Below are 24,098 nucleotides of genomic sequence, written 5' to 3' on the forward strand. Positions count from 1 at the left end.
CAACATGTAATTTGCAAAGCCAGTAAAATCAATTAGACATACCATCACGCCTAAGACTAATTAACAAATCAACATAACTAAAGCAAGTCCTACTTCCTCAAAATCATCAAAAACAAATTTCATATAAGCGCCAAAGTCCAAAACAACAAAAGAAAATTTTGAAACTACCATATTTATAAACTAGTTAGCATTTGGTTCAAGTCAAAAGTGGAATGCAGCATAAAGGTAATACCGAGGAAGAGAGGTTGTTGGACTAGATTTATATGAATACTTACATTTTCTTGATCGGGAAAACAAAAAAGAAATTAGGATGTATGTTGAAATGTGTTATTTTATTTCACCCAAAACTTATTCTCAAGAATTATGCAATATTTCTTTTTATATATAATATCATACCATTATTGAAAGTAAGTTTTGAGTGATATAAAAAATTTGTAATGATAGAGTCAAGCATTTTCAGATGATAGACTTGATGACAACACAAATTTTCACTTTGACAGAAATTGCACTGACTACACAATGCCATGGTGCTCAATATTATATCATACTAATCTCTGATTTCATACAAAGCATGAATATTCACATTAAATTTAAAGTGTGACATACAATAGGCATTATGTGCAATTTCCTCATATAACTTACATCAATACAACAAAGAAAGTGTGTTCAACTCTGAACCACTAAGACCCTATAAATAGTCATCCCTCTTATCTTGTTCCTCTGCTTCCTTGTTAGCAGCTTAAACATACTTGAACCACAGAAAAGCCTAAAGAATTAAACATTAAGACATCACCACTAACCAACAAGTTATTACTATTAATGTTAATTGATTTCCTTGATTTTACTTTGGGCTTCTCAATCTGAACATAGATGGATAATAATTACCGATGAGGGAATGTCGGTGAAGACAAAAAAACCAAGCAAGGGAGCATAAAACAGGCTGTCAAAGCTTAATACTCCGAAAATAGGCTTTTGATATACATATTCGAAAAGGGAACCTATCTTGGAAGCAAAAGATAAATAATACAAAATACATATGAGTGAAAAGTAGGAAACAATCAAAAAGAAAAACAATTATATTAATTAGTAATAAGATGTCGGTTAGTTACAGTGGCAATTGCAGTGATAGCAGAGGCAAGCAAATAAGCATAGAACGGGATCTCAAATCCTTCTTGTTGTGAACTGTTGTTGTTGGGCTCGTCCTGGGCCCATGGCGGTGGTTCATCGGAGTTCGGTTTGGCCCACGAAGGGATTTTTTCATCGGACTTGCTTGATTCAGCAGAGCCTTGAGTCACCGCAACCACAACTAACCTGTGCGGTGTTTTCATTTTTCTCTGATTGTTCTTAGGAACTCCCAAAAATGCTGTAGGGTGTGATACATGTTGATTTTGCACTGCACCTGCACACAACAATGTTAAGAAGCTGTTGCAACCCCCACTTGCTGCCATTGGTGGAACCCTAATATAGTGCAACCAGCTTGAGGGGAGAGGTTTAGGGTTTGGAGAATTAAATTGGGGGTTGGAGTGATGTGGGAGAAGCTCAAGTTGAGGCATTGCGAGACGGAGAGAGCGTCCGAGTCTGGCTCTTTGAGAAGCTCTGAGGAGAGAGAGCTAGCAATCTTATCCGTTTGGGTTTCCGATGAGAAATGTCTTGTTATGAAGAACGAAGGGGTGAAGAGAGTTCGAGAATAGAAATGGGAAGAGGAATGTCAAGGAAAATAGAGGAGGGTGATGAATCAGAGAGGGAGATGTGAATGGTAAGGAACGAGAATGGAGTAAAGGCCTCCGAAGTTGCAAAGATGCTAATGGCGGCATGATTAGAGTTCTTCTTAGGAGTCCCACAAGAGAAAGAGAAATATAACATATATATAGGTGCAAAATATTCTAAGATGATTTTGACAAAACCGTCTTAGAATGACAATTTTCTAAGGCGGTTTTTGTAAAACCGTCGTAAAGCTGTTGCATTTAATTTCAAAAATGCCACCGTGTTCTTTCTAAGTCGATTTTTTTATCGACCGATGTAAAAAGAATGTCGTAAAAAATACTTTTTGTAGTAGTGTACGAGCATCTGCAATTGACAACAGATGAATATGTCTATCATTGGTAGAGGAAACTACCTAAACCTATTTATAAGTGGAATGCATATAAATTTAGCTCAGCACTCAAGCCTCATCATCTTCTTAAGTTGAATAATATATGCTTCGATTTCTGTCATAGGTGTTGTTCCTAGTGCTATTTTATTCGATTTTTAGATAAAAAGTTATTCAAATCAAATATAAAATAAAGATACAATTTAGGTATAACATCAAATTCAAATCAAACCAAACCAATTTTTTGTGGTTTGATATGGTTTGATTTATCAGATTTTTTTTAATATATTATTATAATTCAAAATCTATTAAGTAATCATACATAATAATTATTATGTTATATTATTTTAAAAATAAATTATATTTGTATTAAGTTTTAGAAAATATATTTTAGTTGATTTTTTTTTTGTTTTACTTTTATTTAACATTATTATAAAATGATATTATCAATTTTTTTTGTACATAATAGTAAATTATGCATCACTTGATACACTAATTTTTTTTTAAAATATTGGCACATTATTTTTTAACATATGAAAATAATATATTAGTCTTGATTACAAAAATATCATAAATTATTTACTACTTATTATTAATTACCACAACAAAAATCACATATTATAATCTAATCTAATACTATAATTATTTATTATTATAGAAAGAAATACACTATAAATCACATACTATAATCATTATAAATTTAAGATAAAAGTAATGCTAAACAACCATTAAATAAAATCATTACAATTATAATACCTAGTTTTGTTACGTTTTATAACAAGATTTGAAACCAAATCAAAATCAAACTACAAAAAATATATGATTTTTGAGATTTTTAATTTTTACAATTTTCAATATTTTTTTTGAATGGATCTGTTTAGTTTGGTTTTTAATATCCTTACTTTAGTATCAACACTTCATGTGTTTAATGTTATGCATTACCCTAAATCGCACTACTTATTCCTGTCCTATGATAACCGTATGTTACTATTATACAAACAAGTATATATAGCCTAAAACTTTATAACATTAAAGTATTCTTGAATTTAAAATTTAAAATCATGTCAATTCATGTGTAAAGTTTTATTTTTTTTCCAGCAGAGATGTGAGCATTATTTAGGAAATTGACCATGGTGAAGAGAAAAGGGGTACATTTAATTGTTGTTTTCTATGGTGTTTGGGTTTTAGTCAATATTCAACATTTCAATGTTTACTTATTTTTTTTTATAAATGTTTCATTTCTTTTGGATCAATCAAATAGAAAAACTTATTTGTCCAGTAAGAATATAATGTAGATAACTTTGGTACGAATGAAATAGGCAAAATACTATACCTGGGCAAGTATTGGGGAAGCAAGAATTGTAGTTATCATAATATTTTTTTAACGTCTATAGGATAGTGTCGTTTTCGGAATAAAATATATTTTTACTTATTATAAGGACCGTTGATATTTTTGAACATTTTAATTGTATCCCTAATTCAGATTTTTCTTTTTCTTTTTAATGACATGCATGGTAGAATGTAGTAGTCGACCTTTTTGTCTATCCCACATACAAGAAAAATGACCTATACCTACAGACAAAAACTGTCACTATAAATAAAAAAATTCGTAGGTAAATGTATGATAGACTTTGTCCTACAGACATTTTTTCTGTCAACTTTGAGGGGGCGTATAATGACGACTAATTGTCTGTCACTATAGATTTTACCTACTATGTATAGTGTGTAGGTAAAAGTCATTAACTTCTACTTACATTTTCTAACTGTAGGTAAAAAGTCTTTAATATGTATCTATCATCTTCAACTGTAGGTAAAAGTCATTAACTTCTACTTACATTTTCTAACTGTAGGTAAAAGTCTTTAATATGAACATCACTTGAGACCGCAAGAACCTTCTTTCCCATTAACTGATGCCACAAAACTGTACTATTTAGAAACAAGGCCAGAACCTAGGATTAGATATGTTCAAACATGATGTAATAATCACCAAAAATCTTCAAGTAACCTTCAAGGAAAAAAAAGTATTCTCTTTTCGTTTGTTGCAATTTTCAATTAGTACTTACCTGTAGTAGTCAGGATTGAGAGCAAAGGTGGTGGTATTGAGAAGACCATAGTTCCCTCCAATTAAAGTCTGCCTGCAATAGACTTTAGTGTTGTAGCAGGATGCTATTCCAAGTTGATCTAAGTACCCGAGCCATTTAAATTTCAAAACTTACAATAAATCACAACCAATTTAAAAAAGAACCAATTTTATATTTAGCAACATGATTTAGGGTGGATATTACCATATTCCTATGCCATAGTTCAAAAATTCAAAGCTCTCAAGTAATGAGGCAGAGAAATTACAATTTTACACTGATATTACCACTATCCGGTCTCACTAGCCATGTTTACCATCAGAGGAGGCAATCCAAGTACTTTTTTCCACATACAGGCAGTTGATTTACTAATAATCAGACATATGAGTACAGGTTATTCAAGCTCCTACTTGATAAAAAGATGCATTATCAGTTAGAGAGTGTTTGTATCATACTCCCTAGTTTTGAGCATGCCTCAAGTCCCTACATGCTGCAAACTGGACCTGAAATGACCCTTAAAGATCAATTAAATTCCTTATAGAGGACTTGTTAAATTAAAAGGTAGAAAGGGATCCAAAGCACAATTTTTAAAAAAATAACACATGATGATGGGCTAGGACCTGAAAGCATTGCCGCAGATGATCCAGCTTTCCTCTTACTATTCCCAAATGAAAGCAAGAAAACTTAGAAAACCAATTTATTAATTTGACAATCTAACTTCATCTGCATAATGACTATTAAAAAATGTTATAGAAGAAAATAGCACAAAGCCAGCAAATAAAAATTTGAGAAAAAAAAACAAGCAGCATAAGCTAATGATAAATATATTTAGTGTTGGTGAGGAAGCTGAAGCTGAAAGTGGTTAGTGGGGTCCACTTGAGATGGATGAGCATCGTGATGTGTTTCGGAGATGGCAGCCAGGCTGCTGTTGGATCTCCAATAGGTATCATTCATGAGAACTTGTATATATGATTAAAATTTAATACAAAACAAATCAGTCCAATTAAAAAAACAATTCTCTATTGCAGATGCCGAAAAGCATAAGGTCTTCAAAGGTTAGCATATGATGATCCTCAATTTTATATATTTTATAATTAAATTCTTAAATCATGTGACCTATTCATTTTTTCCAACGTTAAATAGCTTTTATTAAGATATGTTATTAAACTAAAAAAAAATAGTATCACGCCATTGTTTGATTTGAAATTTCCATATCAATAATATAAGAAATTTGATATGATTGTTCTCATGAAAAAGTTATAAATCAACATGTTTTTATGACTACAGTTAAAGAGAAATGTTTATTACAGTAATGATTATAAGAAAATTAAATTTAAAATATTTATTAAAAAAAGTGTTAATTATTTCAAAATATACATGCCATTACATTTGGAAGAAATTGCTTTAAGCATGTAAAGATAGATCACCAACAGAAAACTGAAGTTAAATTTTCAGTAGAACACTGCTCAATTTCATAGCAGAAATAGTCTGTTTAATGATATATTTGGAAAGGATATAATATACTATAGAATAGAACATTTCATATTTCTTTTAATTGGTTGTGCATCCTATAAACAGTAATATTCATACCCAAGTTTATGATATAATCCAATCCGCTTTAACAATTGGCTATACTTATTATTCATTCCAACCACATGACATGACCAGCAACATCTATCCGAAGCCAATCAAAGCAATAGCCACTTAACCATATCGAGGGTGCATTGGGATAAAAGATAATGAATTCATGTAACACATAATCAACAGGATTATATCAAAAGATACTCTGCCAAAATCACTGAAAATAATAAATATTATAATAAAGAATGGACAAAACCTGGTATGCCAAGTGTGCGTCAAAGTCCAGAAGCACTCATAATGGGTGAGAGAGGATTCGGCAGTTGAAGTTGACATAAGAGAAAATGTAATCACACAATAGAATAAAGAACTTGAATGAAATAAATAAGGAACTTGGCACATACAGGAGGCTGCAAAGATCCTAGAGATACTGGTGCTGGGGTCCAAAGCTATTACGCGATCTATCAGACAAAATCCGCAAACCAGCTTGTTCGTGTTCAATAGACTTTCCCATGCATCAACACTAAAATTTCATATCAGTAAACTTGATGATGGTTGCAAAGGAGGTAAGCTCATCACTCGATCCCTTTTTGTTCACTTTCCACGAGGATATTCTCTTCCTTTCCATAGCCTTCTAACTAGCACTAGCAGTCAGAATAGAAAGTTGCTTAACTTTGGAATAGGAATTTGTTAGGCTACATGATATGTTAGTATGGAATCCAGTATCAATCAAGGGATTTAGAGATGTATATCTCACCTGCTGTCTCAAATTGTTTATAAGCTCTGACTCAGCCATATCATTCCACCAACCATTTTTTTCTATCGACTTTCTAAATCTAACCACAGGATCACATACCATATCATTTAATTAGTCTGCCATGAAAATGCCTTAATATTGGACTACACACTACCACTTTTCTTTTGAACACACCCAAATATTTTCCTTAGAAAGTTATCACTTATCACTTTACTTCTATTAGAATTGGTCTCTCTTCAGTAATTGCCATTTGAAGAGCAGCTTGAATAACACTATAGATAGCCAGGGCACCCAAAATAATACTACTATTCTTTAAAGATTTTAAACTATAGCAATGAGGCCGCGTGTATCATGTAGTCCATATTGCATCTGGTGGGAGTATATGTGTTAGCTCTTAAATCTAATAGAGCTTTTTTCTCAATTTCAAAAATAAAAAATTATTGCAAAGACAGTGGTAGCATGAATCGCACAAGAGTGTGGGTGAAAAAAGAAAAAAACTATATATATATATACCAGAAACAGAGGCAAAGCAAAGAAAAAACTATATATATACAGGACAAAAGTGTATTGACAAACTTCAATTACCATGTGCTGAAAAGTGTATTGATTTGATTTTTAAATCCTTGATAATTACTAGATTGAAAAGTGTATTGACAAAGATTTGTTTTCAACTCAAAAGTTGGTAGCATTTGAGTTGAGTTTAGCATAGAAGCAGAGAGATAATCAGCAATTAAACTCTTTTTCATGAAGTTACTTAGGTGGCACTCCTTGACAATTCAAGAAAAAAAATCCTCTAAAATGAGCTTTCAGAAAAAGTGCACAAGTAAAAGTGTCTCCACCCTTGAATTTTAGCTGGTTAAGCTCACAATGTATGAAATTAAGATTAAATAAAGTCATGTATGTACTTATCCATAATCCAGAAATTCAAAACTGCCAACATTAGATATGATGCTAAATAATCTAATTAGGCAATCAGAAAGCTAATTTTCCATACAATGAGTCCAAAGTCCCTCACATATAATTTCTATTTAGAAAATGGAAGAAATGACATACCACTTCATATAGGTTCCAATCAATCCACGTTTATATATGGCACCAAGTGTGTTGACCTTAGCCGCAACAGGGACAATGTTCATCACCCACACAAGATCATCAATCAGTGCAGCTGCAAAGCCTCCACCTCTCTCTTTCTCTCCTCTTTCGTCGCCGTCAAATCCCTCTTGGGCCACTCCCCGCTGTCCACAGCCTCTCCATTTCCCTCATCTCCGCCACGATCTTCGTCGGCATCCTTCTCTCTGCCACCGCCGAGATTCGCAAAACACGATTGTTCTGGCGGCGCTCCAAAACCCCCTTACAGTGGCTCCTTTGCAGGGGATGACTGAGGCTGTGGGATCTGAAGCGGAATTGTGGTAACATCAGCTTCCATCTCAATCGCGTTCATATGAAGTGGAATCAGCGCTGGAGGATCACACCTTCCGTACACGTGCGGTTGGTAGCTCGGGATGTCGGGGTTGTCCACGATCCCTGGATCGGAGATCACCGCGTAGACCATCGGCGCCGAGGGGAGGAACGCGGTGGTCAAGCGTGCCATCGGTGACAGATGCTTCGACAGGGACACCACCCTGTCCTTCCCGAAGTATATGCGCTTGGAGAGCTTCAGCCCATCGTCGACCACTTTGGAGAAATCCTCAGGCCATCGCAGAGAGAAGAAAAATTGCAGTTTTGGTGAGTCAGAAAACTTTTATATTATGAAAAAATATGGTTGTGGTTGTATTGTAGTGTGTCAAAAGACATTTAATGTATTAAGAAAACTATTATCATATATTTTTTATAAAAAATAATTTTATTTATATAATAAGAGTAATTTTAGCTACACCAAATGATTGTAGGTATAAGTTTTTTGAGATTTTACCTACACTCACCATTTGTATGTAGAAGTCTTTATGATTTTACTTACACTAATTAGTTGTAGGTATATATTTTTTTGGAATTTTACCTACACCAAATGATTCTAGATGTAAGGAGATTTTACATACACTTACTATTTGTAGGTTGATTTTTTTTTTATTGAGTTTTTCCTACACCAAACAACTATAGGTATAAGTGTTTGATTTTACGTACAATGAGTATTTGTAGATAAAAGTTTTTTCTAGGCTTTACCTACACTAGATTAAACATGTAGTCAAAAGTGTTTATAGGTATATGTCATTTTTCTTGTAGTGTGTACGTATGGTTTATTTTCATGTGCATTTCAACATTCACATGTCAGATGTTTTGGCCTTTTCTTGTGAAGTGCATGCGGCATGTGATAGCTGACTTTTTAATATAACCTGGAAAATTCATACTTTTTGGTAAGTTTACTTTAATATGAACTATTTGATGTTAAGAAATGCTACATAGGGCGTCTCCAATGGGAGATGTTTAAGATACTTATTTTGAGTATCTTGGACAATATAAAATTATTTAGGTCGTCTACATAATACCATGTCATTCTTAAGATACACATAATGAAATTTCCTTCAATGATAAAGAAAGTTAATAAACTTTAAGAATCTCACACTTTTTATGTTTTACTTAATTATGATTTAAATGAAAATTTTAATTTTTTTTATAATTATATATAAAAATATTAAATATTACAGATTGATGAATTTTTATTCAATTTTTTCATGATAAAAAATTAAAAATAATAAAAAATGCATAATATATAAATTTTCATTAGCAGTGTGTCACAAGATTCATTGGATCACCTCTTTGTTTTTTATTTTTCAAATTTATGGGTTATTTTTTTAAGAAAATTGATATTTCCTAAAAAAAAGTTCCACAGTTGGAGATAGTCATTCATATGTTCTTTCTCTCACAAGCTCACGCACTCACGCCCGGGAAATGAATTGTCTCATTCCCAAACAACTCCTTACGAAAATAATGCCAACTTTCTCTCACATAGTAAATTATAATTTCTTTTATGCTTAGGGAACAATTTATTATATAGGATGCATATATTCAATTTAAGAAGCTTTGTTAGCCGCCTATGCTGTCTCTAATGGTAAAAAACAAGGTACCGTATATGCCCTGAAGAAATCGTGGAAGATACCAGTAATGTAGATGCTCAATGTTCCAAATTTTCAAATAAGATCTGCAACCCGCACACTCTAATGCATTTCTATTATAGGGTTGGTTCACTTGAATTTATTGCAGACATGAATTTTCCGTTTCATAAGGTATAGTACATTGGTGTTTACTACTAGCATACTACGAGGAAACTAGTTTCTCATGTGCACTAAGAGGTTTAAATGTATACATGATAAATAAAAATAGTGTATTGCATATAGCATCAACAAGCTCTTGCACGTTGACTAATGATAGTGCATCCCAACAGACCAACGCGTTTCACTTTCATGGACGCAAAAAGGGACACATGAATAAGGACAACAATGTTGTTTTAGATTTCAAATTGAAGAAGTTCACTATCACGATATCACATATAGGCATAACCTAGGCTTATTTGACCAGTCTGAAAAGAGGACTTAAAAGAGTTGGATATTTGCTTTGTTCCACTCCTAGTATGATATTTTGATGTGATCCAATGCGAGATAAAAGTGTATGTGCTTATATGTGAATATAATTCTTTTCATGTGACTCGGAATCGACATAATAGTCGCTGCCCACACTCCCCACCAACTTTATTTAATATTTACTCCATGAAAAGTTCATGACATTAATATTATTTATTTTAGAAAATTCTTCCTAAATTCTTTATACAGAGATCCCTGTGGATAGCATGTTATGCAATTGTAAATTTACTAATTGAGCATTGAGTCATCAATTAGTCACCAACCATCCTTCTTAATAGATTCATAACATTATTTCAACATAAAAAATGTTGTAAGTGAGGACTCTAAGAATAAGAACATCAGAATGATACTCTTAAGACATATTAGAATGAAGACAAGAGAGATTATGAGATGAATATGTTAGAATGATGTATGAAAATCAAGATCATGTAATATCTATGCATCAAAATGATCAAACAACTACATGTCTTCCATATGAAGTCACAATAAAGAGCCGACTCATTAGAAGATTGAAGTTGACATCATAATGGGATACACAACAACATCATGTCTTCCATATGCCACCACATATACAGAGGGAACATCAAAAGATTGGGGTTGACAACATCTTACTTTTCATATGCTGCCACACACACTGAGGGCACATTACAAAGTGAATGCTAAGTACATTAAAAGATGCATAAGTTGAAAGTTGAGAATGTTCTTAAGATGTTCTAGTGTGAAACATCAGAATGAAGACTGAAAAATACTTTGTGAAGTTTGAATCAAGGACAAAACACTAACACACCAACAACAACAATCTTCACATGTGTTACCTATGTTGAAGTATGTTACTCAAAATGATTTGTGCTATGATGAAGTGTTTGGATTGATGGAGCTGAGCTATCTACAATGTCATATCATGTTATCTTCATCAAAAGGAATCTACATTAGAATAGGTCCTTTCTCAACAATATCAGAATGCAATTCTGATGTACCTTTATAAGCATATCATATTTGTTCTTTAGAATGACATATTTCTAGTCCTTTAAGAAGTTGTTGTAGAGCTAAGGGCCCTACTTTCAACAACTATTTTATTGGGGTATTTTAGACTTGAAGGAAGCTTTTTAAGAGAGAGAAGAAGAGCTCAATTGTCACATAATGGCTAGTTTGGCCTATGAGCCCTATAAATTGACAAATGACAACTACAACTCTTGAGAGAAAAAGTAAGAGACAACCTACATAGTGCAGAAATGAAGTTCACATCCCCTCCACCTCCATCATCCTTTTTTGAGGAGAAAAGAAACAAATGGAGAGAATTACCACCAAAGGTTCAATGAAGATTCAATCCATGAGTGTTGTTAAGCTGTAAAATTCCCTCAAACACATTTTCCATGTGTTTAATTTGTATGTATCCCAAATTAATTAACCATGTGGGTTAAGTTTGATGAGAGAGAAGTGATAGGGAGAACCCATGGAAGGTGGGTAGCTTAGAGAGAGTCTCTAAGAGTGTAGCCTGAAGAGGCTAGAGTGAAAAATACTTATGTAGCATGAAGAGGTTAAGGTAAATACTTGTATTGTCTCTCCCATGACCAAGTTAGTGTCATGGTTGAGCGGATTATCTCCAAGACGAGACTTGGTGTGGTGTTGTGGTAAGGAGATGTTGAAAGTACAGTAGGTGGTTGACAAGGTGAAAATCCAACGGATTGTTGGTTTAGCAGTTGACTAGTTTGAAAGTTCAATATGTGGCTAGTAGTTGTAAAAATTCAGCAATTGGCTGGTCTAGCATGTAGAAATTGTTGAATCCACATCCCCAGTTTTAATTATAACAAACCATTAGCAATGCAAGTTGTAAAAATGATTGATTTATGTGATGACTAACCTTCTACTTAAGTGTTTCGGTGTTAAAATTATTAAGAAACATATACGTACATGTATTCTGAGGTGCTCATAAAGGTTATCTCAGTTGACTGTCAAGAGTAAAGTATTCAAATGATCCTTTGAAGCCCATATGCATGATGAAGAATGCTTCTCTTTGAGTACTTGATTTTGGAAAAGTACAAGACAACAAGGCCTTACATAAAAGATACATTAAAGGCTACAAACAAAGCATCCAACATTGGAATGAAGTTGTATCAGAGTTTACATCAGAAGGATGAAGACCTTGACTCTAAAGAATGAACTTCAGAATAAAGTTTAGAATGGTTAAGAATACATCTCAAAACAACATCATGTCTTCCATATGATGCCACACATATAAAGGACACATCAGAAGACTGGAGTTGACAATATCTCACTTTGCACATACTACCACACACCCTGATGGCACATCAAAAAGTGAATCTAACTGCATTGGAAGATGCAACCAAGTTGAAAGCTAAATCTGTCCGTGAAAAGATCTGATGAAGAACATCATAATGGAAGACTAAAAATACTATGTAGGCTAACCTTTTACAAAACACTAACACACTAGTAATTTTTTCTTCACTGTGTTTTTATGAAGTAATATCTATTTCAGAATGCTTTATGTTGTGAATATGTTAAGATTGATGAAGTTGTGCTATTTCAAAAATATATTTATCGGCTGAACTTCATCATAAGGATCTACTTGATTCTGGATCCTTTCTTAGCTAACATCAAAATTTATATTTTGATGTACCTTTAAAATGCTAATCAGAATAGGAACCTTAGAATGAATCTACTAGCTGTCATGAGTTGACAACTATCACCTTTTTTTGCTTTCTCCAGAAGTCTGTCAGTTGAGTAGGCTCCACTTAACAGTCTTCTATGGAGCTTTAAGAGTTCTTCAAGGACCATTATGAAGCAAAGTTGAAGCCTTCCAAGTAAGAGAAACTCGAGCCAAGTTCTCTGTGTGAGGAATCTTCCATTATTGCTTCAACCTTCTCAACAAAGAGTGACCCACTTTTGCAAAAACTTGTAAACTAATATAAATCTAAGATCGAAGTGAGATATTACAATTTATTGAGTGGAAACCCTCTTGTTAGGAGAAATGTCTATTTGTGTAGTCAAAACATAGAGACCCTTTGGTGTTGAAAATACCGTCGCTCCCCTCAATTGGTCAATCAAATCATCTATCCTTGGTAGAGGATATTTGTTCTTGATAGTGACCTTGTTTAACTGCCGGTAGTCTACACACATCCTCATACTTCCATCCTTCTTTTTAACCAACAAGACCGGTGCTCCCCACGGTGATGCACTTGGGCGAACAAATTGTTTGCTCAAAAGATCCTGTACTTGTGCCTTCACCTCTGCTGGTTCTACCGGAGACATTCTATAAGGCGCAATCGACACAGGATTCGCCCCAGGCACCAAGTCAATAATGAATTCCACTTCTCTCTCAGGTGGCAATTCACAAATATCATCAGGAAAAACTTATGGAAATTCCGACACCACTGGTATACTACTAACTTCAACGTCCTCTTCCACATCCATAGAGAACAACACCATGTAAGCTCGAACATCCCCCGTTCCTTCGTTGGCCGCATCCCCTTTCAAAGATTCACTTGGGACTACATCCCCACCAAACACTAGCATCTTCTCCTTACAGTCTAGAAAGATATGGTTAGTAGATAACCAATCCATCCCCAAGATCACATCTAGATGAGCTAAAGGTAGGCAAATCAAGTCCGCCATAAAAGATCGACCCTCAACAATTATAGGACACTTCAAACACACCCGAGAGGTGGTTACAGGCTCGCTCGTCGGAGTAGACACCACCATATCATATGGTAACTCCGTCGCACATAACCCCAACCTCTCCACACATGCATGAGATATGAAAGAATGCGTGGCACCTGAATCATAAAGTACATCTAGTAGTTTATCAGCAATCAAACACTTACCCCGTATCAAATCGTCGGAGGCAGCCGCTTCTGAACCACTCATAGCAAACACCCGAGAGGGTACTTTTGGTCTTCCACCACTAGTGTTGTTGTTGCTAACATTACCGCTCCTTGTGGAATTAGTGGGTCCACGATTGACGGTGTTGGAATTGGCCGTCACTGTCAGCCTCCCGGTCACCCTACATTCTCGAGCATAATGGCCCACCTTGCCACATACATAACAACGGTTCTCCTGTGTCTGCTGGAGCTGTGGGCAATTCCTCTTAAGATGCGGTCCTCCACACTGAAAACACTGTACTCCAGTCCCCCTTGACTGGCTCATGTTGGAGGTAGCCATAGGTTGCTTCCCCTTGTTGTAGCATACGGCTTCATCCTCTTGTTACCATTTCCTCTAAAAGGATGGTTCCTCTGAGGTCCTCCAACCCCTCTAGCTTGCCTCTCCTTCATCTTGTCCTAAAAAATCCTGCACTTTGTCACCAACTGATTAAAATCTGTGATCTGCATGTAGCTAACCGCCTGTTGGATCTCCAACCGAAGCCCATTCTCGAACTGAGCACACAAATCTTCCTCACTCCGAGCATCTTGGTATTGAGGCCAATACTGCAGAAGCTCATTAAACTTAGCCGTGTACTCCCCAACAGACATGTTTCCTTGCTTCAAATCCAGAAATTCCCTCGCCTTCCGCTTCCTGAGATCTCGCGGGAAGTAATTCTCCAGGAATTTGTCCTTGAAGGCATTCCAAGGAATCACGCCTTCAGGTGCAACAAATGAAGGCTTCATGAACTTCCACCAATTCTCGGCCTCCCCTTGGAGCATAAATGTTGCATAAAGGACCTTATGCTCCTCAAGGCAACCCATCGCCTCGAAAATCTTTTCCGTCTCAGCTAACCACAACCTAGCACCTTCCGGATCATAGTCTCCACTGAACTTTGGCGGGTGGTTCTTACGGAAAGCCATGAGTCCCCGATACTCCGCCGACTCCACATCACGTTCCTGCACTAGAGTTTCCAGCACAACGGTGATGCGGTCAAGGACATCACGGTTCTGATCCCTACCACGTCCTGCCATACCTATCCTGTAGGGAAACTATCAGCACCCAAGAAATCCTAAAGAGAGAGTGTACCACACAGGTTATGACAGTTATAACAACATCCTTCTCTTTATACATACTCATACACACAACAATCCTGTGAATCAGTCACACATCCATGCTCAAGACTAGAAGGCAGAAATACACACAATGTGTGACTTAACGTCACTCCCCGAAACCTAATCCCAAGTTTCAGAGATACACAACATTCACACAGCAAGACCATAACAGGTTCACTAGAATCCAACTTTTGCTCTGATACCACCAATTGTGGCGTTCCTAAATTAATGACTGGTTTAATAGTAATAATTTAAATAACAAAAACCATGGTAATTTTTTTTTCTTCTTTTCCCTTTTCATATCTTTCTCTTTTTCACAATAACTAGGTGTAGAAGGAAAATCCTCACTATAAAGTCCTGAATGGACAGTTCACAACTCTATTCGGAGTCATTTCTTTCTTACCGCTCATAATTCTCTAAATTATTTTGCTGTTTCAAAAGGAAGAATATACCAGCCATTACTTTAGGTCGTCACGTGAAAATAAAGGATAAATTACAGTCGATAAACTCTTTTACAAATAAAGTTGCTAATACTTCCTTTTCAAATAACAAGATGGATCATAAATGCATTCATCATTTAAAGCTGTCCAAAATATGGGAGTTTTACAAAATATATATATATAGTGTCATCCAGAGCAAAGGTGTTCATAGTGGTGGCTTCAGCCACATGTATACAATCATCAAATTCCTATACATCAGGTCTACCCATATAAAAACAAAAGAGTAAACCTAACAGTTAGTCCTAGATACACCCACCCTCAAAAAGTATACAGAACTAATCCGAAGAGCTGTCCACTATGATGAAGAGCCTCCGCTGACCGCCATCTCCCCCGGGCCGCTATCCTCCGTAGAGTCTGCCTCAGATGTCGACATGACTTCCTCGGGAGAATCCACCTCAAGAAGTGGATCCTCATCACCCTTTAGAAAGTCAAGAGCATCCGCAGCAGGCTCAGGAGGTAGCTCCTCGGGATCCTCCTCAGGGTCTTCCTCGGATGACGTCACCTCAATCACTTGGACGGGCTCCACTAGACGATATGGTGTAGGCGTGGGTAGTATCCACTCCACAGTGCGCTGAAGCGTCCGTGCAGGTTCATCTGGATGCACCAAAGAAGTAGTCGTGAATCGAATGGTGCCCCGAAATCGGCACCTCGTGTTGCCTTCGAGGGTCTCCCAGGCTCCCTCTAGGCACTCCATCTCTACTCGATCATGGATTAGCTGCGCCGCCATCACGATCTACAAGGAAGAAAAGAAAGGGGTAGACTCTTTCACAAGAATCTAACTATGCCGCCGCACAATACGTTTCATAACCATTACATGCAATTAAAAGGAGTATCTTAAGGCTTTTCATCTCTGGTAATCGATTACACAGCCTTGGTAATCGATTACCAGAGGCTAAACTTGAATTACACAGCCTCAGAACATGAAATATGCAAAAATGCACTGTGTAATCGATTACACATACCTGGTAATCGATTACCAGTGACCCATCCCTCTGTGTAATCGATTACACAGGCTGGTAATCGATTACCAGAGGCTCCCTTAGCTTCCTGACTTCGTTTTCAAGCCTGGTAATCGATTACACCCCGTGGTAATCGATTACCAGAGACCATCTTAGCCTCCTGTCTTCATTTTTAAGCCTTGTAATCGATTACCCACCCTTGGTAATCGATTACCAGAGGCCACAATCCACATGTCACACAAAATTCACAGCTGGCCAGCCACCACAAGCCTCCTTGCTTTGTGGTCTTTGTTCCTTTTATCTGTTGACTGTCAGGAGCTCGCCTGTTTAGGTACATCACAGGTTCTCACTGACCGACTATGCCCGGGTTGGGTCGGGATTGGTCAAGCTTGATTTTGGGCAATAGCACCCCACCTGACGTCCCCAAGGTCTCTTGACCCCTGCGACATATCTCCAGGTACCACTCTGTGGTCAACAATAAAAGCAGGAAGTTTCACCCTTCAACACTTCCTCATCTCAAGCTTGTAGGATTATGGGGTACCCATCACATGTGGTACTAGGTGGCGGTCGGGCGATGGTGCACAACAAGTTTTCCACATCCACAATGCGCGCATAAACCCACCATCCCCTGTTGCCCACCTCCATCTGAGCTCACGTACTCCCACGTAGCCCGTATCCTCGTTTCTCTCAACACCGGGTCCCCATCAATCCTCCCAAGCTTCCACAACATCCAAGCAAAACAACATTCAAACAGCACAAGCTATCACAGCCAAGCAAAACAGGGCAAAGGCAGAAAACTCTGCTCAACACACCAACCAAAATCACAGCCTTTCTCACTTAAAGACCCCAGTAACAATTCCTTTGATCCAATTCGTTAACCGTTGGATCGACTCCAAAATTTTACTGGAAGTCTATAGTACATAAGCCTACATTGTGACCGTTGGGATCTACTAGCAAACATCCAGAACTCATTCTGCACTAGACTTTCCACAGCCAACCACACACAAGCATTTTTCTGCACAAAGCCAAAATCCTGCTGCACCTATTTTGACAGCAAAATTCTGCATAAGTGCAGATTTCGAAAATCACACTTCCTCTCATCCAATCTTGCCCAAATCAATTCCTACAAGTCCCAAATCATGTATCAACCATGTCTAACCCAAAATCAAGCTTCAAAACACAGCAACACAGAATCTAGGTGTCCGAAACCCCTCAATTCAATGGGTTTTGTAGGTTTGAAAAGTGAAATTGAGAATGAGGTAAGTTTGAAGCAAAATCTCACCTCGCACAAGTCCATAACCTCAATCTAAACTTGCTCAAACTGAATTTACACCTAAAATTCCACCGAATCAAAATTTGACTCTTCAACATCCAATTTTGCCCTAGAAATGGCTCTTTGTTCACTTTGATCATTTGTTTTTCTCTCTAGCACAGCCTAACCTTTCTCACATGTTCTAAATGGCATTTCAAGCTAAGATTAACTCACTTTAACCTCCATTTACCACAGAATCCAGATTTAACCTTGCAACTCTCAAAGCCTCACTCTTTTTCCACTCACAACACCACATTCTCACTTTCTAACCCTAGGTTAACTCTACCCTTCATCTCTAACAGTTTCCATAAGCAATTTCAGCACATGAACATCACAAGCATCATCATAAAAACCCTAAAACAGAATGGGTATGTCTAACTCATCGAAACATGGCAATTTCAACAAGCTTTCAACAAATGTCTTCACAAATAATCATCACACAGCAGAAACCTAGCAAGACTACCCATCATATCTCCCAAAACCCTATACCCACAAAATTTAAGAGAGAAAGAAGTCCACCCAAACCTGAAATTTCGAAGTCCCACTCGTAGCCACGCACTTCACGACTCCAAAAATGCCCTCCTTTCGCGATTTGGAGCAGAAATGATGGCCAAAGGTTGGAGCTTTGTGTGGAGCTTCAATGGAGAATGAGGGAGAAGAGAATGGCAACGTGAGGGAGAGAGAGAGCTGTCTGAAAAAGTGTGGGGGCTGAGTGAAGAGAGAGAAAAGCTTTTTGGTTTTTAAATAAAGGGTTTTCTCTTTTTCTATTATTTTATTTAAGCAATGCCACATGTCTCCATTTGAGTGGAGCAAAAAGGGCCCAGTTTCCCTTTTTGACTGTGACCCATACTCAGCCACAAAAGTGAGAAAAATCTGACCTTTGAAACGCTAAAATCCTGCCTCGGTTTGCGTGTCGTTTCTCTGGTTCCAGTTCCTCGCGTTTCTCTGCGTCCGTCGGGGCCAGTTTTCGAAAGCAAGCAATATATGTATCAAAATGCTCAGAATAAAACCCCGAGCGTGGTTCAGAGGTTGGTTTCATTAAATTCTAAGTCGCACGCAAAACGATGATTTTTAGACTAATTACTTAAGAATTAACCCATAACCTCCCAGTTATGGATTTCTCTTCCTTAATTAGCCTAACCCGCGTATCTTGCCCCCACTACTCCTATTTCTACCAAGAACATATATATGCATATACACTGAATAATACTTATATATATATATATAATCATTCAAAATACATCGTTTCCGAAAACTCCGTGTAGAAATTTCTAGGATGTTACACAACTCACCAACAGACAATTCCTCGTGACAAAGACAACCTGACAACCTCCCATCACAACATGAACCAAATCCTAAGAGGGAGGATGTCAATGTTGTGATGACTAGAAGCAAGAGGATTCAAGAGGACTCTGAGAAGAAGGAAATTGTTTTCCCAAAAGTTGCAGATGGCATCCTTACTAAGAAGGACAAGGCATCTCGGAAAGTTGAGGTTCCTACTGATGAGAATCCAGTGGCAAACAAGGAGGGTGAGAATGAGGTAGTGACACTTCCCTAGGTAAGTTTTCCCTTCCCTTAAAGATTGAAAGATACGAGTGAGGATGGACAATTTGCTAGATTTTTTTAGATGCTTAAAATGGTGCATATTAATATCCCCATCATAGAGGCAATTGCTCAAATGCAAAAATACACCAAATATTTAAAAGAAATTCTTTCAAATAAAGGAAACTTGGATGATTTTACTACAATTGGTCTCAACGAAGAATGCTCTACTATAGTTTTAAGGAAGTTGCCACTTAAGCTTAGTGATCGAGGGAGTTTTTCAGTCCCTTGTACTATTGGCAACTTGCAAATCAATAGAGCTTTATGTGATTTGGGTACTAGCATTAATTTGATGCCTTATTCTGTCTATAAGAAGTTGGGGTTACAAGAACCCAAACCACTAACGTTTCTCTTTTGCTAGCAGACAAGACTTTTACTCATCCACAGGTAATAGTGGGAAATTTTCCAGTTAAAGTTGGAAAATTCATTTTTGCAGCTGATTTTATGATTCTGGACATGGAGGAGGATGAAGAAATCCCAATTATTTTGGGACAACCCTTCCTTTAAATGGAGGGGTTTTGATTGATCTCCAACAAGGGAAAATAATTTAGAGGTTGGGTGATGAGGAGGAAGTGTTCAAAGTGTTTGATCTGGAAATTAACTCCTCCTCCTCCCCTACATGTAATTTTGTGCAAGCCACCATAACAAGATGAACACTATTATGGCTATACCTCACCCAAGTGTGGGGAAGGAATACCCTCCAAGGAAGAAAGTCATTCCAAAAGACCCTGGATGGAGTAAAAAAAAAGGAAGATAGCATCATCGTTCAAGCTCTTAGTTATGGAGTGGATGATTATACTGGAGGATCCACGCAAAAAGGGAAAATCACCTTGTTTAGGAGTGGTTAATTTTAAACTCCATCATCACACGTAAAAGATAAGAAGTTTTTGTCATCTTCTTTAGCATTTGAAATAATAGATTAATTGACTTATGGAAAGAGAAGAACATGCCTAGATTTTATAAGTTACCAAGCAGTTACTAGAAGATAAATCTGCCTTAGAATTAGTTGGTTGAAATCAATTGCTGCTTACTGAATTCAATTGCCAAAATTAGCCGAATTAGTGTAAAACTAGTCGAATGACCACCAAACATAGTTGTATAAATCCCAAACCACATTCTAGGAAGTTATGAACTAGAAAAGTGTGGTCCAGTAGGGGATGTGAGTTTGTATCCTATAAATAGACATTGTACTTCAAATTTTAGACACAACCAATCTAATAAAAGCCCACTTTAGTCAATATTTTATCTCTTTGTCCTTTGTCTCTTTACATTACATCTTTACTTTATTGTTTCCATTTTTCATTTACCAACCTTCCTTTATAGCTTTCAACCTTTATGTTCACACAAATCTTATCCTACTTCATCTTCTTTCTTTTTCTTTGTTTACCTACACTAAGCATTTGTTGGAGAAGCTTAGGAACCATAGCCAAGGAGCAGATTCCCCTTCTTAGCATAAATCATTTAATCATTATTTGGGATCATGTTGAAGCAAGGTAGGCAGAAACATATTACAGCTAACTTTACATTTTTACACTACAACAAATTGGCACGCCTAGTGGGACCAAATAGGTGAACATTTACATTCTGGCCAAAAATTTGAAAACCATGGAGTTTGCACCTAAGAAAAGTGGTTCCTACAAATCAACTGAAGCAATACCCTCTATTGTAGCGGAAATTCATGTGGAAGAACAACCAATCACAATATGGTTTGTATGACAACAAATTGATATAGAGATACATAATATTATATATTAGTTATCCAAACAGTTAACAGATATTGTGAAACCCATGGTTCATAACGAGGTTCAACATGCTAGGGAGATAGAAAAAAGACAGGTAGGATTGGTTCAACTAGTTCAGTTGAATTTAGTTCGAGTAGGGTTGGTGCAATTAGTTCAGTTGTATTCAGTTCAGGAAAGACTAGTTCGACTAGTTTAGCCGAATTTTGATTAACTAGTTCAGTCGAATTTGGTTCAGCTAGACCAGCTGAATTTGGTTCAACAAGGCCAATTGAATTTGGTTCAGCTAGTTGAATTGACTTATTATTAGCTAGTTCATCCAAATTTGAGTAAGCTAAGTCAGCCAAATTTGGTTTAACTAGTTCAACCGATTTTAGATCAGCTAGTTCAATTGAATTTGAATCAACTATGTCAGCCGAATTCAATTTAGCTAGTTTGGTCAAATCCTATTCAACCAAGATTGGTTTGTTCCATTCAACTACATCCTTCTTAGCTGATTGACCCAAGCATGATAGGTAAAATTATGAACAGATACTTCGGCATTCAGCAAAAGCTGCTAGACAAGCCCACCTATTGGAAACCGTATCCTGAGTGGTGGACAAGATGAGGCCTTTTCCAAGTGACTTTATAATTCCATATTTCACGAATTTCTCTAGCAAAGATGACAAGTCTACAATGGAACAAATTGGTTGATTCAGTACTCAATCTGGGGACACTAACCAAAATGAATATTATAAATTATAGTTGTTTATGTTGTCTTTAACAAGAACTGCATTTGCATGGTATTTGTAATGCACTACAATTTTGATAACTTAAAATTGATGTTTAATGTAATTCTTGTGTTATTTGATTGATTTGGATGACTTGAGGTGTTGTGTAAATTAGCTATGTGTGATTGTTTGACGTGGATGTTAGGTTATGTGGAGTTTGATTGACCTATGTTGAAACTGTGAGATTTCAAGTTTTACATAAACCTGTTGGATCACCTTCAAATTTGGATTGTCGGTTCATAACTCACATCTTCACACTTTCACTGTTAGGATTTGAAAAATAACACTTTTGGTCATCTCGCTTAGTGAGACAAGCGCACTAAGCGCAATTCCAACACGAGAGGAATTATGCTCAATGCAAATCCCTACTCGAGAGGAATTTGTGCTCAACGCAAAATGTCGCGCTCGGCATCAAAAGTAGATTTCTGCTTAGCAAGACGAGCATGCTAAATACGTTCTTCAATGTGAAAGATAGGATTTCACGCCTCTTTCTCTCAAAACTCCACCCAAACAACCCTAAAAACTCTTCCTCCCCCACCCATGACCACCGGTGGCCACCATGAGCCGCTGTTGCATGCCGTCAGACCACCACCTGGAGAGGAACGCTTTAATTGAAGTGAAATTCTCAAAATCCACCTCAAGGATTCAGTGGAGAACAAGCTCCCAATTCTTTCTTTCGTAGTTTCTTTGAGGTAATCTTAACTTCTATGCCTTTCTCCTAGTTAGTTTGAGCTTCTCTTAGTGTCTCCCTTGTGATTTGCATACATTAATGATTTTTTACACTTCCTTTGAAAAACCCTTAAAAATGAGACGTTGCAAAAATTACCTTTTTATAAAATTGATGTTATTTTTGTGACCTTCGCTAAACCCTAGTTACATTGGCATGGTCGGAATTTCAAAATGACGTCTTTTTGTAGTAGAACCCGAAACAACCCTTATCCTATTTTTGTTTTGACAAGGTTAATTGGCCCTGAATGTTATTATTAACCTTGTTTTTGGAATTTATACTAAATTCACTTTGATTTGATATATAGAACTCTACGTTTGGACCGACAAACGGGAACAAGAGAGGCCTCTAAGCGACATAAATAGTAGCTTACAGAGAGCTCACGATAGGTGAGGGGAGTTTATTATAATTTATGGAAATGTATGTCTGTCCCTGTGCATGCTGGTTTTCAAGAAAAATAATGTTTTCGACTAATGGGATGCAATACATCAGCTATTGATAAATGATAGTATCATTTTATTAGAGTTATGTTGATGATGATAATGTCATTTAGATGAGATGATGTTGATGTTGAAAATGACATTGAGATGAGATGTTGATGTTGAAAATGTCATTGTGATGATGAATGTCGTGTATGTAGATAAGGGGTGCAGTGACCATGATGGATATCCCTGATGGGAGAAATAGAGTGGTTAAAGAGTTTTAAGTATCTTTGGAGGGGGATGACTTATAATATTTAATTATCTGCAATCAGTGCATTGATGGTGTCCATGTTTCATACTTCATATTTCATGGAAATAGTATAAACTTTGTCAGTAAGTACTTGGAGTTTCTCATGAGGGGAAATACTTGTAGTTGGGGGCATGTCATTCGGTTTGAAACTCCTTTGAGACTCAGGCTTATCACCATTGGAGGGGGGGGAGGGAGTTACCTGCACGACAGAGTGACCTTGACACTTGCTACCTAGTTTTCCTATGTGAGAGTGTTGCAAGGACATGCTTAGCCTATTTCCTAAAGAATGGTACCACATTACATTTGAGAGTTGAAGTCGGGTGCATGCATCATATCGAGCATGATTGATTGGAATTATGGAAAAGTTGATGAATAGTTGTTAAGTGTATGTTATATTGATTGATAATTGTTCATGAGCATGGTACTTCTTATTATTTTCTTGCTAATTATGGTTATTTGATAATTGTTGGTTTCTTTTGTAATAAACTCATCCTTGCAATTTTTGTACCGTGTGGTTGGTACCTGTGATGATCGTGAACCTTCGTTCGTGGGAGCAAATGGACAACAGTAGATTACATGGAGTGAGATTCTTTTGTTGGAGCTGCCAAGTTGACATGATGACATTGTGCTTATTTTGGGAGAGAGTTGTGTTTTGTTAATCAACTCCTCTGTAGCTGGTTCTATAATTC

At 36.7% G+C, this 24,098-nt stretch overlaps 1 protein-coding gene across 1 annotated transcript; it reads right to left on the minus strand.

Annotated features, from left to right (window-relative positions):
* Positions 1-525: 525 nt before the first annotated feature.
* On the minus strand, positions 526-1,559 carry LOC114399575. Its single transcript, XM_028361774.1, has one exon. It carries the CDS (start codon positions 1,551-1,553, stop codon positions 1,080-1,082), a length of 474 nt encoding a protein of 157 aa, XP_028217575.1. The 5' UTR covers positions 1,554-1,559; the 3' UTR covers positions 526-1,079.
* Positions 1,560-24,098: the final 22,539 nt, after the last annotated feature.

The sequence above is a fragment of the Glycine soja genome, chromosome 19, assembly GCF_004193775.1.
Source record: "Glycine soja cultivar W05 chromosome 19, ASM419377v2, whole genome shotgun sequence".
Taxonomy (NCBI): Eukaryota; Viridiplantae; Streptophyta; class Magnoliopsida; order Fabales; family Fabaceae; genus Glycine; species Glycine soja.